General features: G+C 42.3%; 1 protein-coding gene across 3 annotated transcripts in view; it reads left to right on the top strand.

The window, feature by feature from the left end:
• Positions 1–16,594, top strand: part of LRRK2 (leucine rich repeat kinase 2) — a 96,338-nt gene extending 79,744 nt beyond the window's left edge. For all 3 annotated transcript variants that reach the window (XM_083366227.1, XM_083366226.1, XM_083366225.1), the window contains 9 exons: positions 119–219; positions 334–528; positions 3,122–3,315; positions 4,662–4,734; positions 5,357–5,541; positions 7,011–7,163; positions 8,474–8,682; positions 12,477–12,548; positions 13,813–16,594. In XM_083366227.1, coding sequence (XP_083222353.1) covers positions 119–219; positions 334–528; positions 3,122–3,315; positions 4,662–4,734; positions 5,357–5,541; positions 7,011–7,163; positions 8,474–8,682; positions 12,477–12,548; positions 13,813–13,934 — 1,304 coding nt within the window. In that variant the 3' untranslated portion in view covers positions 13,935–16,594. The remainder of the gene's footprint in view (positions 1–118; positions 220–333; positions 529–3,121; positions 3,316–4,661; positions 4,735–5,356; positions 5,542–7,010; positions 7,164–8,473; positions 8,683–12,476; positions 12,549–13,812) is intronic.
• Positions 16,595–16,984: the final 390 nt, after the last annotated feature.

Genomic DNA, 16,984 nt, shown 5'->3' with positions numbered 1-16,984 from the left:
CAAAACTACCAAACTCAGAGAGCCCCAAGGACCCCTTAAACAGTTTGTGCTTTTGCAAGACAAACATTAGTCCCCGCAATGCGATTCTCCAAATTAAGCTCAGAAATATCTACTCTAGATCCTGTCAAAGAGTACGGCTGTGCCCCCTGGCCAAGGTTTGAAGATTTAATTAAGAAATGTTTGAAAGAAAATCCTCAAGAAAGACCTACATCTGACCAGGTAGGCCTAGTCGACACAGATGTTCCAATGCTACGTATTTTAGCACTAGGAACTTTTGCCTGCAAAAAAACATTTAGCAAAAGATAGACTTTGACTAACACGGCGTCTCCACAGGTTTATGAAATGTTGAACTCTGCAGAACTCGTTTGTTTCATGAGACACATTTCGGTGCCCTCCCCTTTTGCGTCGGAATGCATGGTGGCGACAAACCAAAGTAACAAGAAGACCGGGATCTGGATCGGAAGTGGTGGCAGGGGAGAGGCCCAGCTCTCGTTTGTCGACGTAAACACAGATGAACGCACCTGCGAAGTAGGTTTCAGCGTTGACCTTCAAACTGACGCTTCATTATGTGTTGTGCTGCTTCGGTGATAAAGTGAACACAGGCAGTCCTCGACTTAACGACCGCAGCTGAGCCCCAAATTTCAGTTGCTAAACAAGACAGTGGTTAAGTGAGTTTTGCCCCGTTTGACAACCTTACTTGCCACCGTTGTCAAGTCCATCACTGCAGTTGTTAAAGTTAGTAACATGGTGGCTTCCCCCGTTGACTTGAAGATCGCAAAAAGGGGATCATGGAACTCCGGGACGCTGTGACCGTCATAAATATGAACTAGTTGGCCAGTTACCCAATTGTGATGCTGCAAGGATCACAAGTGTGAACGATGGTCAGGAATCATTTTTTTTTCAGTGCTGTTGTAACTTCCAACAGTCACTAAATGAATTGTCGTAAGTCAAGGACTATCTGTACTTTAATTATTAGCCCGGAGACGAGTCCTTGCTGGGAATTTATTATATATATATGACTTCCGACTCTCTCGGTTGTAGTAAAATCGGACATTAAAATCAAATCTCAACTTTTTACATTTCTATAGTAGTAGGCACTAGCCATGTCTGTATCGGCAAGTCAGTCTAATCGGTAAAACCCCAATGAATGAATGAACTTTTATTGTCAAAGTACAACCATGTATACATTGAGATTAGCTGAGCCTCCCTTCGTGCTCCCACCCCCCAACTCACAGTGACAACAAACCCTCCATCTTATTTATACCATTTGAACTAATTGCACCACACACCGGCCTCGCAAGTCAATTCTGCATAAAGTTTATAAAAATTATTTCCCGTTCAAGAGCCTAACAGCCCATGGATAAAAGCTGTTTTTCAGCCTGTTGGTGCGGCTGGCTATACTCCTAGATCTCCTACCCGATGGTAGGAGAGTAAAGAGGTACCGACTAGGGTGTGAGTCGTCCCTGAGAATCTTCCTCACTCTTCCAAGGCAGCGGACCCTGGCGAGGTCATCCAGTGGTGTCAGGGGACAGCCCACAATGTGTTGTGCTGTGCTCACTACCCTCTGTAATACTTTCCTGTCCGCGGCTGTCAGACCAGCATACCAAACCACAATACCATACGAGAGGATATCGTTTTTTTTCCACCCCAAGCACAAAGTGCAGAAACGGTTTCCAAGCAGAAACAAAAAGACTTATATTCTTTTCTTTTATCAGCCCAGTCCATTTGGTCGCCTCTGCTAATTCCATCAGATTTTGTAACCGTTCGTCCATGGTGGGAATCCAGGCATTCTTCCACTTTCGGCCAGAGCCATCTTGCTGCCGTCACCATATGTAACCAGTCCTGGCTGGGAATTTCGAGGCTTGCACCCAGCATTAGGTGGGATCCAGAGTGTAGATGGCCGATGTGGGTCCTGCCTGCTTATTGTATCAGACAAGGTCAAGTGGTCAGATGTTGGTTCCCTGGCACAATATCATTGAGTTTCAGCAACTGAATTACAAGTCGAAGAGACAAACGATCTTGGTCATGTTGGCCTATCCAAAAGTAGATAGAATAAGTGTTAATTCATTAAGGGTCTTGCGGTTGTTGTCCTGTGTGCAATAACACGCAGGACTGAGCGTGTTTGACTTGAGAGGCAGAATAGCAAAAGTGAAGAGTGTGCTTCAGTTTTCATTGCCCACAATTCCTGCAAGTTTTCAGAAACGGAACAAGCCTGCTGGGAAAATGAATAATTAAGCTTAAAAGGTAAAGGTAAAGGTTCCCCCGCACATGCGTGCGAGTCGTTTCCGACTGGTGCTGCTCATCTCCGTTTCCAAGCCAAAGAGCCAGCGCTTGTCCGAGGACGTCTCCGTGGTCATGTGGCCAGCATGACTAGACGCCAAAGGCACACGGAACGCTGTTACCTTCCCACCGTAGTGGTCCCTATTTTTCTACTTGCATTTTTACATGCTTTCGAACTGCTAGGTTGGCAGAAGCTGGGACGAGTAACAGGCGCTCACTCTGCTATGCGGCACTCGGGATTCGACCCGCCAAACTGCCGACATTTCACCCTAAGCCAAAACTGAGCAAAAATGTTGGCTTTGTGCTGAACCTCGTAGACCCGTGTTTGTCAACCTTGGCAACTTTAAGACAGTTGGACTTCAACTCCCAGAATTCCCCCTATCTCTGGCTGGAGAATTCTGGGAGTTGAACTCCACTTGCCTTAACGTTGTCGAGATTGAGGGACACTCCCCTACATGCTTTAATTCAGGGGTCCCCAACACCCGGGCCACGGCTCGTTTGGAACCACACCCACAGCTCCATTTCTGCAAGGGGAAGGCATGCATGCGAGGCTGTGAAGCTGCACTTGTGCAAGCCGCAAGCGTGCACAGCCTCTGCTTGTGCAAATGCAGCTGCGTGCGCAAGCACGCTTGCCCACCACTTGCGTGGAACCATTCCCACTGCCTCCTCTGCCGCCGCCAGCCGACAAAGCCACAAAGGTTGGGCACTTTTGCTTTAACGAACGAAGCCCCTGTAGGTCAAACCCATCAAGTGCCTTTTCAGGATTCATATTTCTCTTTTTATTTTGCTATGGTTACGGACAGAGGTTTCCTCTTTTCCTCCCCTTCCTCTCTTCCCACAGGACATTGAAGACAGTAGAATATTATGCTTGGCCTTGGTTACATTTCCCGCAGCGAAGGAGAACTGGGTGATTGCGGGAACCCAGTCAGGAACCCTCTGGGCCTTTCCCACCCAAGATGGAGGACGCAGAAATCAGTTTCACACCATGTCAGATTCGGTCACCTGCCTTTACTGCAGTCCCTTGTCAAAGCATAAGTATGTGTCAAGCACAAAAGATCAGATCGACACCTGAAGGTCCAAGTAAACTGGATTTATTGCTAAAAACCTACGGATAGGAATCTTTTCAACAAACAGTTAAGAGTTAGACAGGGGTCACCTGAATTCAAGGTGGGCTGGGTTGAGTTTGCTTGTGGCTACGTAGGGATTCTAGGCCGATGCCTCTTTTGACTCCCCCTCCCAGATTCTACCTCTCCTTTTCCTACAGTATGGCTGAATATTTTAGATTCCACTTAAAAAAAGAGTTGCCCAGAGAATTAAGGATATAGAAGCACAAACTGATATAGCTATCCTTAGTAAGGTGGGTAACTTGAAATTGCTGAGTAAATCCAAACGTACTTTTCAAATAGACAGTTATTTGAAGTTACAACTCCCAAAACATCTTAGAGAGATATTTACACGAGCGAGATTCAAACAGCTTGACACAATGGTCAGATATGGGAGATTTCATGTTATACCGTACAATGAGCGTCTCTGCATTTGCGGAGCAGCAGAGGTAGAAGACCTGGCTCACATCCTATTTGACTGTTGCCTGTATAAGAGGGTGAGAGACAGGCAACTTGGTCTATATACCAAACAAATGACCCATTGGGATCCCCATATCAAAACAACTTACCTTATGTCCAGCCAGAACTTGGAAATAATATTTAACGTAGCACAGTACTTAAACAAAATGGTTTGGTTGAGATCTGCATATGTGAGACTGATTGGGATAGATTGCAAGGGCGACTCCGAAATATAATTTTATCATATTTTATATCTTAAATTATTGTACACTATTACAATTTCATTTTAGATTGTATTTTATTCCCATTTCATTTTAAATCGTATTTTATTCTAATTCCATTTTAAATTGTATTTTATCAAATCCATTTTAAATTGCTTTTATCAAATTTTAGTAACAATTTGTTGCTGGAACTTTGCACTTTGATATGGCCCAAGGGCTAATCAATAAAGACTTTATATATATTTTTAGATTCCACTTCATACTGTACATTGCTTCAAAATGGCCTTTAAAATACAGAAATATTGATTTTTTTAAAAAAATGATTTATTTACTTTCATCCGTATTTAGACATTATTGTGTGGTCTGAGCACCGCATGACCAGAATTATTGCAGACTTTTGGCACAGGGCTAATTGGGGGCGGGGGGTGAGGGTGGGCTGAGGTTGACATATCTTGCTTGTTCTTTTAGTACATGGGCTGGCAATTTCAGCTTTTCTTATCTCCAGGTTTACACTTTTAACTGCATGGCTTAAGCGCTACATGTCTGGAGGCAAGCTTCTTTGGTTGACGAGTTTGTGCATTTTCTCCTTCAATTTCAGCAAGTACCAGAATATCTTTTTGGTGGGTACAGCCAATGGACAGTTGGCCATTTTTGAGGACAGAGCAGTCAAGGTACATATTCACTACAGTCTTCCAAGAAATATGTCATTATGACAGATGTATGCTTGCAATAAACACTGTCTTTGCATTAATATAGAACAGGCGTGTCCTAAGAATTCTTGCAAGTTATATCTTTTTTTAATACTCAAATATAGCAAAGCTCGTCTAATGTCTACTTTTAACTACATTTGATGGTTTACTTTTTCCTATAGATCTTCCTGAGTTATCAAGAAATCTTACCTAGGGCTCAAGAACTTTGGCATTAAATAAATAATAATAATAATAATAATAATAATAATAATAATAATAATAATAATAATAATAATAATAATAATAATAAAGTTGGAAGGGTCCTTAGAGGTCATCTAGTCCAACCCCCTGCTCAGGCAGGAAACCCTCTACCATTTCAGACAAGTGGCTGTCCAGTCTCTTCTTAAAAACTTCCAGTGTTGGAGCATTCACTGCTTCTAGTGGCAGGTTGTTCCACTGGTTAATTGTTCTCACTGTCAGGAAGTTTCTCCTTAGTTCCAGGTTGCTTCTCTCTGCAGGGGCTTGAACTAGGAGTCCATTAAGGACCCTAGCAGCCCTGTTATTCTATGTTCTAGGTTTATTTTCTTTATTTTTCTCTCTGCAGGGCAAATGTGCTGGACCCTTAAGCACTTTTCTCGTTGGAAATACCAGCACTCCGCTGATGTGCTTAAGTGAATCAAATTATTCGTCCGACAAAAGTACGCTCTGGGGCGGCTGCGGAACCAAGATATTATCATTGTCCAGCGATTTGTCTACCCACAAACTCATTGAGACCAACACGAGTCAACTGTACGTTTGTGTTGCTTACGTTTTACCAGGTTCTTCTCTTTCCTACTTGCATCCCTAAAAACACCATTCGCTTCGCTTTTCGCTCGGTCTGAAAAAATCTGCTGCGCCCGTTAGCTTGCCTGCATACTTCTCGTAGATTTTTGAGGGTCCTTAAATTTATTTCGGTGCATTCATGTTCAAAAAGAAAGAAAGGAAGAAAAATGCCCCAACAAACAAAAATAAAGAAGCAGCGAGAAATTCCGTTAGGTTTAATCCTTTATTTTGTGAAAAGAATTCCTTGCTCAATGATGGTAATTGGGACCATCCTTGCAACCTTCCCAGCCAGCTTTGGACCAGCAATGTCGGGGGTGGGGGGGAGCTGGATTTGCTTAACGACCTCATGATTCATTTGATGACGGTGGCAAAAAAAGGTAAAATCAGGCGAGACTCACTTAGCCGCTAAAACAGCTAAAATGAAAATGATGGTAGGTTGGCTTCCAGCCATTTTGTGAAGGGTTAACAGGCGGAAATGTTCGTAGCTGGGCCGTGTGCGGGCAGGAATAATTTGAACTGTGTGCGGGCAGGAATAATCAGGTTTTGTAGTTTCCCAGCTAATACCTTGCAATGCAATTCCATGACACACTAAGGCCGGGGTCTTCAAACTTGGCCCTTTTATGCTTTGTGGACTTCAACTCCCAGAATTCAGCAGCCAGGCACACTGGCTGAGGAATTCTGGGAGTTGAAGTCCACAAGGCATAAAAGGGCCAAGTTTGAAGACCCCTCCCAGAATGCCTCAGCCAGGCACGCTACCCGAGGAATTCTGGGAGTTGAAGTCCACAAGTCATAAAAGGGCCAAGTTTGAAGAGCCCCTGCGCTAAGGTATCCCGTCTTTTATTATTTATTTTATTTACATCCTGTTTTATTATTTTGTACACATAACTCAAGGCAGCGAATATATCCAACACGTATAGCCTTCTCCTATTTTCCCTACAACGACAAACTCCCAGAATTCCTCAGCCAGCATGCCTGGCTGAGGAATTTTGGAAGGGGTTTTCAAACCTGACCCTTTTATGCCTTGTGGACTTCAACTCCCAGAATAGCTGGGTGAGGAATTCTGGGAGTTGAAGTCCACGAGTCACAAAAGAGCCAAGGCTGCCTACCCCTGCCAACAGGCTCTCTCTTTTAAGCATATATTCAGGCTAAATGAATATCTGCAGTATGAAGAGCACAACTCGCTTGTAGAAGTGTCACTTTGAAACCCAGCTACTAAAAAAGCAAAGGAGAAGAGAGAGAGAGAGAGAGAGAGAGAGAGAGAGAGAGAGAGAGAGAGAGAGAGAGAGAGAGAGAGAGAGAGAGAGAGAGAGAGAGAGATTATACTGTCACGGGATGTTGGTTTGCTTATCACTTTAATCACTTTATGCAATGGAGCCTGTATTATAAATGCCACAACATCATTTTCCGAATTGCTTTTGTGTGTGTGTGTGTTTCAGATTATGTCACAAGAACTACTGCCATGCCAATATTATTTCTATAGCAGTAGACAAATTTATTTACCTGGCAAAGAAGGAAAGCTATCTTGTTGAGATTTGGGACAAAAAAACGGAACAGCTTTGTGAACTAATTGACTGCGTGCATCTACTGAAGTGAGTATCAGATATCCCACAGAGTCAGCAATATCGCAGGTGGCTGAGATAATTAGGACAAATAAATGCGTCTGATTTCCTCTCTGTGTGGTTTTTTTTTAAAACGTATTATCAGGTAAGTTAAATCTCTAATAAATTTATAAAAAGCCCTAACTGAAAAGAAAGAAAGAAAGAAAGAAAGAAAGAAAGAAAGAAAGAAAGAAAGAAAGAAAGAAAGAAAGAAAGAAGAAAGGAAGGAAGGAAAGGAAGGAAGATAGGAAGGAAGGAAGGAAGGAAGGAAGGAAGGAAGGAAGGAAGGAAGGAAGGAAGGAAGGAAGGAAGGAAGGAAGGAAGGAAGGACAAATATTCTAGCCTTGCCATTCCAGGTGATGTCATCAAATCAGCTTTTCTCCCCAGCCCTACCCCTCTGCTAGCTCATGGCCAGTTTTTTTAAAATGAATTATTTCCCAAGCATTCATGAAAAGGTTTGCATCTTTGTTTTATATTATAATAAGGATGGGCTGGTGGAGGAGATAAAAAAAAAGTCATGCTTGCGGTAACACTTCATTTACTATGCTTGTATAGGCAGTAGAGATGTACCCACTTCAAAAATAATTCAGGATACAGACTTCGGAAACCAGGAGGGCACCATCTCTGTGCTACTCATTAAGGCAGCCCTGTCTTTTATCAGCTTGGTGTGCTAGCATTCCAAAAGAGGTGGCTGCTTTAAGAGACCCATTAGTAAATTTGAGGGACCTAGATACACCTAGTCTTATCGAAGAGAAGAACTAAGGATGATATGACAGCACTCTTCCAATATTTGAGGGGCTGTCAGAGAGAAGAGGGGTGGGTGGGTGTCAACTTGCTCTTCAAAGCAGCTGAGGGCAGGGCAAGAAGTAATGGGTGGGCGTTCACCCAAGAGAGATCCTATTTAGAAATAAAGAGAAATTTCCCGACGGTTAGAACAATCAATCAGTAGAATGGTTTGAATTCAAAAGCTGTAGGGGCACTGGAGGTTTTAAAGAAGAGATTGGACAGCCCTTTGTCTGAAATGGCACAGGGTCCCCTGCTCAAGGTGGACTAGAAGACCTCTGAGGTCCCTTCCGATGACCCTTATTCTTTTGTGTTCCAAGTTAAACCGGCGATGTCATGTTTTTTCAAAGTTCAAAGCGCTACTGCCCCTTACTGAAACACGTTGGTTGGTTGGTTGGTTTAATCGGACCTCACACTTGTACACCAACTGCACGAGCGGATGCAACCACCTGTGGCAAACCGAAGGGTAGAACGTTATTTGACCCAATTTGGACACAACGTGCTCTTTCTTTTCCCAGAGCGGAGGTACCAAAGCTGAACAGAGAATCGAAACAAAAACTTGCCTATGCCGGAAGAGTGAAGAGTATCTGTCTTCAGAAAAATACGGCATTGTGGATCGGCACAGGGGGAGGACACATCTTGCTGCTGGACCTGTCTACGCGCCTCCCCATTCGGATAATTCATGATTTCTGTCGTTCGGTGAGAATGATGATGACAACACAACTAGGTAAGCGATGAAGCACATGCCCACAGTCCTCGACTTACAACAGTTCATTTAGTGACCATTCAGGGATACGGCATCACTGGCCAAAAGGGACTTACGAACATTTTTCACACTTACAACCATTGCAACATCCCCAGGGTCACATGATCCAAATTCAGATGCTGGGCCACTGACTTATATTTATGACGGTCACAGCGTCCCGGGGATCATATGATCCCCCTTTGCGACCTTCTGACAAGCAATGGGGGAAGCCAGACTCACTTAATAACCGTGTCACTAACTTAACAATTGCAATGATTCACTTAACAACGGTGGCAAGAAAAGGTTGTAAAATGGGGCAAAACTCGCTGAATAAATGTCCCGCTTAATAAATTTTGGGGCTTAGTTGTGGTCGTAAGCCAAGGACTTTCCTGTATAGGGAAAAACGCCCTTGGTTGTAGGAACAAGGATTTTTTTTTACTTTATGTTTGTTTGGTCTGCCTTTTGCCCTTTAAGTAACGGGAAGAAATATTGTACATTTTGGAAATGTAAGGCGTGAACAACCACAGCCAGACATGCAGAGTTTGAGCTAAGAAACGACTTACAACCGTTCATTTAGTTTTGACACTTGCGACCTTCCTACAATCCCATGATCAAAATGTACGCCCTTGGCAACAAGTTGTAGCATCCTGTGGTCATTTGATCGCTGTTGGCAACCTTCCCGCCAGCTTCTGACAAGCCATGTCAGAGAGGGAAGCTGGGTTTGCTCGACGGCCTCATCATTAACGTCTGCAGTGATTCACTTAACAACGCTGGCAAGAAAGGTCATAAAATTGGGCTTGACTCACTTAACAACCTCCTTGCTTAGCAGTGGACATTCTTGCCTCAGCTGTGCTCATAAGTCAAGGCCTACCTGTATTTTATTTTGTTGAGCCTCTAATGCAGGAATCACCCCAGTCTGGCAATCTGCTCCTGGGAACAATTAGACAAGGCACAAGTAAAGTGTTCAATGTGGGATAGATCGATAGATAGATAGATAGATAGATAGATAGATAGATAGATAGATAGATAGATAGATAGATAGATAGATAGACGGGCAGACACACACAGAGAGAGAGAGACAGACAGACAACCTTTGCAGTTATGTAGTGATTCTAGGCTAGGTCCCTGTTTGACTCCTCCTCCTCGACAAACTGGATGCTTCTCGACCAGAAATAAGATACAAAGTATGTATCTTTGTAAGCCCGCCCAGAGTCACCGAGAATTAATTGGTTGGCCATCTTAATAAATGACATAAAAATGTTAAGCAAGCAACACGTTAGGGGTACATTAGGGAGATACGTATTTAAAATACAACAGGTTGCATATAATGGTTAGAAACAGAACTCGGATTTTCAGGAGTAGCACCTCTTTCTCACAACCCAGTCCCTCCTGTTTCCAAACATTTTGTGTAGGACTTTTGCGGAACTGGTAAGGAAGCAGAGCACGTAAAATGTAATTATTAAAGGCAGCAAATTATTTTGTAGACGCTCGGTTCTTCCTTAATATCCTGGGGTGTGTGTGGAAATACAGATCTTGCATCATCTCAGCTGTTGTGTACTGGGTTTCTTGCAAGCAGGAGGCGAGACGAGAGAGTTCAAACAGGAACATTGCTTTATTGTAGAACAGGAACAGAACTGAGAACAGAGGCTTGTACACAGCTACTTATACGGTTGGCCACTAGGCGGCGGCCAATAGGTTTGAAGGAACCTATTCCCGCCCCAGAGCCAACCAATGGTCGTCCTGGAGACTGCATGTCTGGGCAGCCAGCAACAAGCAATCTCAAGCAGCATTCAAAGACAGGTGAAAACAGTTCAAGTAAAAGGCCCAATACATTACATTGGTATAATCTTGCTTCATAGTTCATAAATAAAATGTAAGGCCAGCTTCTTTGGATTACTTTAGCCTTTAATGAAGAAAAAGTTTGAAAGAAGAGACTGGCATAGCACACTCAGCATTTCCTGCTAAAGGTTTGAATTAGCCATCTTTTAAACAGACGGCCAATTCCTCCTCCCTCTTGTGTTTTGCTTTTAATCCATCTGGGTGGCAAAATAAGGAAGCAAAACAGCTTGGGACTTCTTCTTTTTTTAAGTCTTCTTCCCGTAAGGAGTAAGGCAGCAGAAGAGGGAACGAGCTGTTTCATCTTTCAGATCAAAATGGCTTTGATGTGTTTTGATAACATGTTCCCAAGCAACGTGGTTCGGCCAGGGAAGGGTTGTCGGCATACCCCTTGCTGATTTCAGACACTGTTATTCTTAATGTCGTTTTCATTATTTCAGCTTGCGGGAAGGGTAGCACACACGGTTTGGAAACGTATTAATGAAGCACAGCAAAATGGTAGAACCGAAAGGGTCTTTTTTTTTTAGAAGAAATTGAATATGAAATATTCACTCAGCATTATGCTTGGAAGGATTTTGCTTTGCATCGAATTTCTCAGAATATTGGCTATGAGTTTTTAGAATTCATAGCCAATATAGGCACTGTTGAGAAATAGTCTATATCTGTAGCAACACGTAGTTAGGGAAATGCTGTTATACGTACACACACATATGTATCTATATGTACATCTACATCTATCTGCATCTCTGTCATCTATCTATCATCTATCTCTATATCTTCCTATATGTCTGTCTGCTTCTTTCTGTCTTTTTCTCTGTCTCTATCTTTCTCTCTGTCATTCTTTTATCATATCTATCTATCTATCTATCTATCTATCTATCTATCTATCTATCTATCTATCTATCTATCTATCTATCTATCTACCGTATCTATCTATCTACCGTATCTATCTATCTATCTATCTATCTATCTATCTATCTATCTATCTATCTATCTATCTATATCTGTCTCTCTCTCTCTGTCTATATGTCTCTGTCTTTGTCTGTCTGTCTATCTATCTGTCTTGTCTGTCTGTCTCTGTCTCTCTATGTGTCTGTCTTTGTTTATCTATGTATGTATGTATCTATCCGTCTATCTATCTATCTATCTATCTATCTATCTATCTATCTATCTATCTATCTATCTCTATCTATCTGTCTCTCTCTCTGTGTCTATATGTCTCTGTCTCTCTGTCTGTCTGTCTGTCTGTCTGTATCTATCCGTCTGTCTGTCTGTCTGTCTATCTATCTATCTATCTATCTATCTATCTATCTATCTATCTATCTATCTATCTAGCTATCTAGCTATCTATCTGTCTCTGTCTCTCTCTGTGTGTCTGTCTGTCTTTGTTTATCTATGTATGTATGTATCTATGCGTCTATCTATCTATCTATCTATCTATCTATCTATCTATCTATCTATCTATCCCTCATTGAACTCTTCACTTGTGGATCTGGTTGTTCACAGCTGACAAGTGGTGGCCAAATATTTCTCTCATCCTCCCTAGCTATTTCTCTAAAACCACATTGCTGAAAGGTATAAATGGGCACACATTAAGCTTGATGATTTTGAGCCCTTACTTAAAGGGATGGATTTAGCAAAGAAAAAAAAACTGAGTAGAGAGCCAATTATTTCTTTGGCTTTGAAATGTAACCTGTCTCATTTCCAGTGGAGAGACATTTCAAATTAAAGTGGCTTCCTGGGCCACCACGTTTCTCCCAAGCTTTAAACAAAGAGAATCAGCTGGTGATATGGTAGAAGCAAGATTTTCCTGATTTCCTCCAAAATGGGGAAAAGAAAACCTGCAAAATCTCAGATCCTTCCCTTTCTGATGCATGCACAGGAACATTTCTGCTTTGACAGAATTTTAATTTGCTTTTTTTTTTCCTTTTAAATCAAAGGCACCCTCAAGAATGTCGTTCTGGTCTTGGGTTATAACCATGAAGAGGATAGCGAAGACGAACAAGTTAAAGGTAAAGTTCATTTACCATTCTTCATTTTGCAGGTGTATCAATAGCGCTTGCAAGGTGAACTGTAGGATGTGGTTAAAAAAAAAGGCAACGCTTCGATCATCGCCGTGGCTGCCATTTTGGATTTTTACCACACCTCTGCAGACACTTCTGAAGGCGTGTTTACCTCAGTGCCCCTTCACTGCATTTTTGCCTGACGATTGCGTTTGGCATGACATCCCCACCAGCAATCAGCACTCAGATGAGAGGAAATTAATAGCAAAATTAACAGCAGACCAACCATCAAGAAATAAGCAATACCCTAATCGAGGAGCTACCAACTCAGACAAACCAGCTAAGAGTAAACAACAGCCCAATCAAAGAATCACCAAGAAGATTCCCACCAATACTGACAGCGCAAGCCACTTGTATATAAAAATAAGAGCAAATCCCATTCCTTAATAACACTGAGGATGTTACCTAGTTGGGTAACGAAACATCTGCAAGAAAACAACCAGGCTCAGAGAGCACCAAGGGCCCTACAACAATTTTCTAACCCCACTTTGTACTCATTGTGAGTTCTGGACCATCAGAACCAGCTACTAGCTTTTTACCTGTTGATTCTTCACCAGAACAAACTTATATTCCTGCTACAAATAAAGTCTTGAATCGTCCTTTGAGTTCAGCGTTAACTTTTGGATATTTCCACACAACGATAGTGTGGCTTGTGGCTTGCCGTCTTTGTGAGTTCAGTTTTGTTTATACTTCAGTTTAACCTCGCCCGAGGCGTTTTCTGTTTGTTTCCCATTCAAGTATTTTCCAGTTCTGATAGAGGAGAATATTTGTAGCTCAGAGTTGAAATAAGGGGTCCTTGGTGCTCTGTGAGATGGTTGTTTTCTTGCAGACATTTCATTACCAGACTAGGTAACGTCATCACTGCTCTCATCCTGCTTAGATTTTTAGAGAACAATCAAGGCATTGGAGAAACAGCCATTTTTCACTTTAGGTAGAGAGATGAGTGGCATATAAATTTAATAAATAAACAAATAGCCATTTCTGGCCTGCATCAGGAAGAAAAAAAATGCAAGAACGTGTGAATGAGAAAGTGTGTATAATAGGTGCAAGGAAGGAGGAAATAGTATATATATATATATAATTCCTGGTCTAGAAATCGCCTATTTTGGCTCCTGTTTTTTAAAGTCAGCGAATGCAAGAACTGACAAATATGCCCAGCATTTTTGTGCATGTAATGTCTTCGGTCATTATTTATAAATGATTTTCTTGACAGGAATGCAATCTTCTGTGTCTGTCTGGGATGTTAACCTGTCACACGAAGTGCAAAATCTGAAAAAACACATTGCAACGAGGCAAGAGCTAGCAGAGAAGATGAAGAATCTTCCGTTGGATTAACTTGCCGGAATTCACTATATTTTACACGAGACCATTGAAGTTAGTTTCACTGAAGGACGGGTGAAATACTTGTTAAATGCAACCTTACCACCGGTTTCCTTTAAAATGAAAGAAAAATATTAATTACACAGCAGTGTTCGATATTCCAGATTAAACGGCAGCCCAAAAATATATTGCTTCTGGTTTCAGATGCCATTAGGTTTAAATTAATTCTCTTTTGCTACTTTCTCTATTCTATTTATATCTCGCTGTAGGTATACGTCAACACGATTTAACTGTTTTACGTACATTAGTTAAAATATAGAAGCTATTTAAATACCAGGAAATTAAAGGCATCCTAAGTGTAATTTTTGATAACACCAACTCACCCGTTGGGCACATTTGAAAATAATTTGGATGAAATTATTCTTTTCTCTGGCTTTTTTCAGCTCACGTTTTCTCCACACACACACACACACACACACCCCTTCGGCTTCTGCCCAAGGTGCTGCTTTAAGGATTTAACTGATTAAATTTAATGTGACCTTTAATAAAAGGTTACATTAATGCCAGGTTTTTCTCAGGCTTGGGTGGAAGCCAGAAAAAAAGGAAGATTCTTTTAATGAGTTGCAGGGGAGGGCCGGGCTCACAGGAGATCTGAAACATTCAAGATCACATCAAGTGTTAGTACCACACTTGGAATACTGCCTCCAGTTCTCGTTGCCAAGATCCCAAAAAAGTTGCTCAGACTGTAGAAAGCATTCCGGGAAGAGCAACAGTGACGATTAGGGGTATGGAAGCCAAACTGTGCGATGAACCATTGAGGGAACTGGGTTTGTCTTGTCTAATAAAGAGGAGGAATCAGGGGTGACATGCGAGCAGTCTTCCAACGTTTGAAGGACTTTCACAGAGAGTCAGTAGGTCAACCTATTCTGCAAAGCGCCTGAAGGAAGAAGGACAAGAAGTAATGGAATGAAAGCTTATCAAGGAGAGAAGCAACCTGGAATTAAGGAGGAATTTTCTGACAGTGAGAACAATCAATTAGCGGAACAAATTGCCTACAGAAGTTGCGGGTGCTCCATCACTGGAGGTTTTTAAGAAGAGATGGGACAGCCACTTGTCTGGAATGGTCTAGGCCAGGGGTAGGCAACCTTGGCTCTTTTATGACTCCTGGACTTCAATTCCCAGAATTCCTGAGCCAGCGTGGCTCAGCTTGGAAACCTCTCCCTTTTTCCTCAGTGAGGCTGGCTCAGGAATTCTGGGAGTTGAAGTCCACAAGTCATAAAGAGGCCTAGGCCTAGGGCAGGGGTAGGCCACCTTGGCTCTTTTATGACTCGTTGGCTTCAATTCCCAGAATTCCTGAGCCATCGTGGCTCAGCTTGGAAACCTCTCCCTTTTCCCTCAGTGTGGCTGGCTCAGGAATTCTGGGAGTTGAAGTCCACAAGTCATAAAGAGGCCTAGGGCAGGGGTAGGCCACCTTGGCTCTTTTATGACTCGTTGGCTTCAATTCCCAGAATTCCTGAGCCAGCATGGCTCAGTTTGGAAACCTCTCCCTTTTCCCTCAGTGTGGCTGGCTCAGGAATTCTGGGAGTTGAAGTCCACAAGTCATAAAGAGGCCTAGGGCAGGGCTAGGCAACCTTGGCTCTTTTAAGACTCCTGGACAACAACTCCCAGAATTCCTGAGCCATCATGGCTCAGCTTGGAAACCTCTCCCTTTCCCCTCACGAGTCATAAAAGAGCCAAGGTTGCCTATCCCTGGTATATAGGATCTCCTGCTTGAGCAATGGGTTGGACTAGAAGACCTCCAAGGTCCCTCTCATCTCTGTTATTCTGTATTCCTTCCAAATGGTTTTCTCAGTGGGGGGGGGACAAATAGGTTCCCAGTTACCGTTGTGAATTTGCACATCTGAACGCTGCATCCTGCATCTGGCTTTAGTGAGAAAAGTCTCTTATCAATAGATTGACTTTTGTATTATCCGGTTGTTTATGATCAATATGCAAAACGTAGCTGTGTTATAGACCTTTCTATATTTTGTGAAAGCAATTATGATTTGGGTTAGTAGTGATCTGAATCTGGGTTGCAGCATTACAACTAGTAACAATATATTTGTCTGAAATGGTATAAGGGCAGCTTTCGTGCCTGAGCAGCAGGTTGGACTAGACGACCTCCAAGGTCCCTTCCAACTCATTATTATTATATGTGGCTCTTCTTTTCTGTTTTTCACTGCTGGGCAGCTCTCTCGAACCCTGACGCTTCTGGAATCAGGGACTGCTTTTTCCCTGAAAAAAAAAGGGAATTATCAAGAAGAGGGGTGGGGGGGGGAAGTGTTAACTTCTTTGATTTTAGTGACACAGCCTGAAGAATAAGATGAGCCCATGAGGCATTCTGGACATTTAAATCCCCATCTGGAAGTATGAAAGAAGGGCTGTGGTTTATAATGACTGTGTAGTTGCAGATTAATCATTGTGACCCTCTCGCGACAGCCTTATTTTTCTGCAACTGTTTTGTTTATATGGAAAGGTGTAATTTAAAAACCTGTATGAACAGTGTATATTAAAAGGTAACAAGCATTTTATGTACCTTAAACAAAGCAATTCGTCCTGTAAATTATTTGGGCCTTAATCTACGCAGTTAACGAAGTTTTATTCACGACTATTTCAAATAAAATCAAATATTTTGATACCGATTGAAGCTTGCCAGTAACTCCGTTCACTGAGATGACACACACCTGGATATCTCAACTCTACCAATAATACCAGTTGGCAGATTAAATCTAAAAGATTAAAAGATTAGTACTTTGTGTAAGTCCCCCCCCCCATTCTATAAGCTGTCACTGTGCTTAATAGAAAACCAGACTATTTGACATGGTTTCAGAAAGAGAGGGAATATGAAAGTAATTTGGGTGGATGCAATTGCTGGCTTTGATTTTGAAAGCAAGATGTGCTTCAAAAAAAATCCACTGGAATTTCTCAAGTTTAAACACACACACACACACACCCCGGCAGAAAACAGTAACTGAAAGTCAAAAAGAGCTATGGTCGCACAGTGGTGAGAATGCAGCATTGCAGGC

This window comes from Vipera ursinii (assembly GCF_947247035.1).
Source record: "Vipera ursinii genome assembly, chromosome: 6".
Classification (NCBI taxonomy): domain Eukaryota; kingdom Metazoa; phylum Chordata; class Lepidosauria; order Squamata; family Viperidae; genus Vipera; species Vipera ursinii.
The sequence above is the reverse complement of the archived record's forward strand: the minus strand, read 5'-3'. Positions and strand labels throughout refer to the sequence as shown.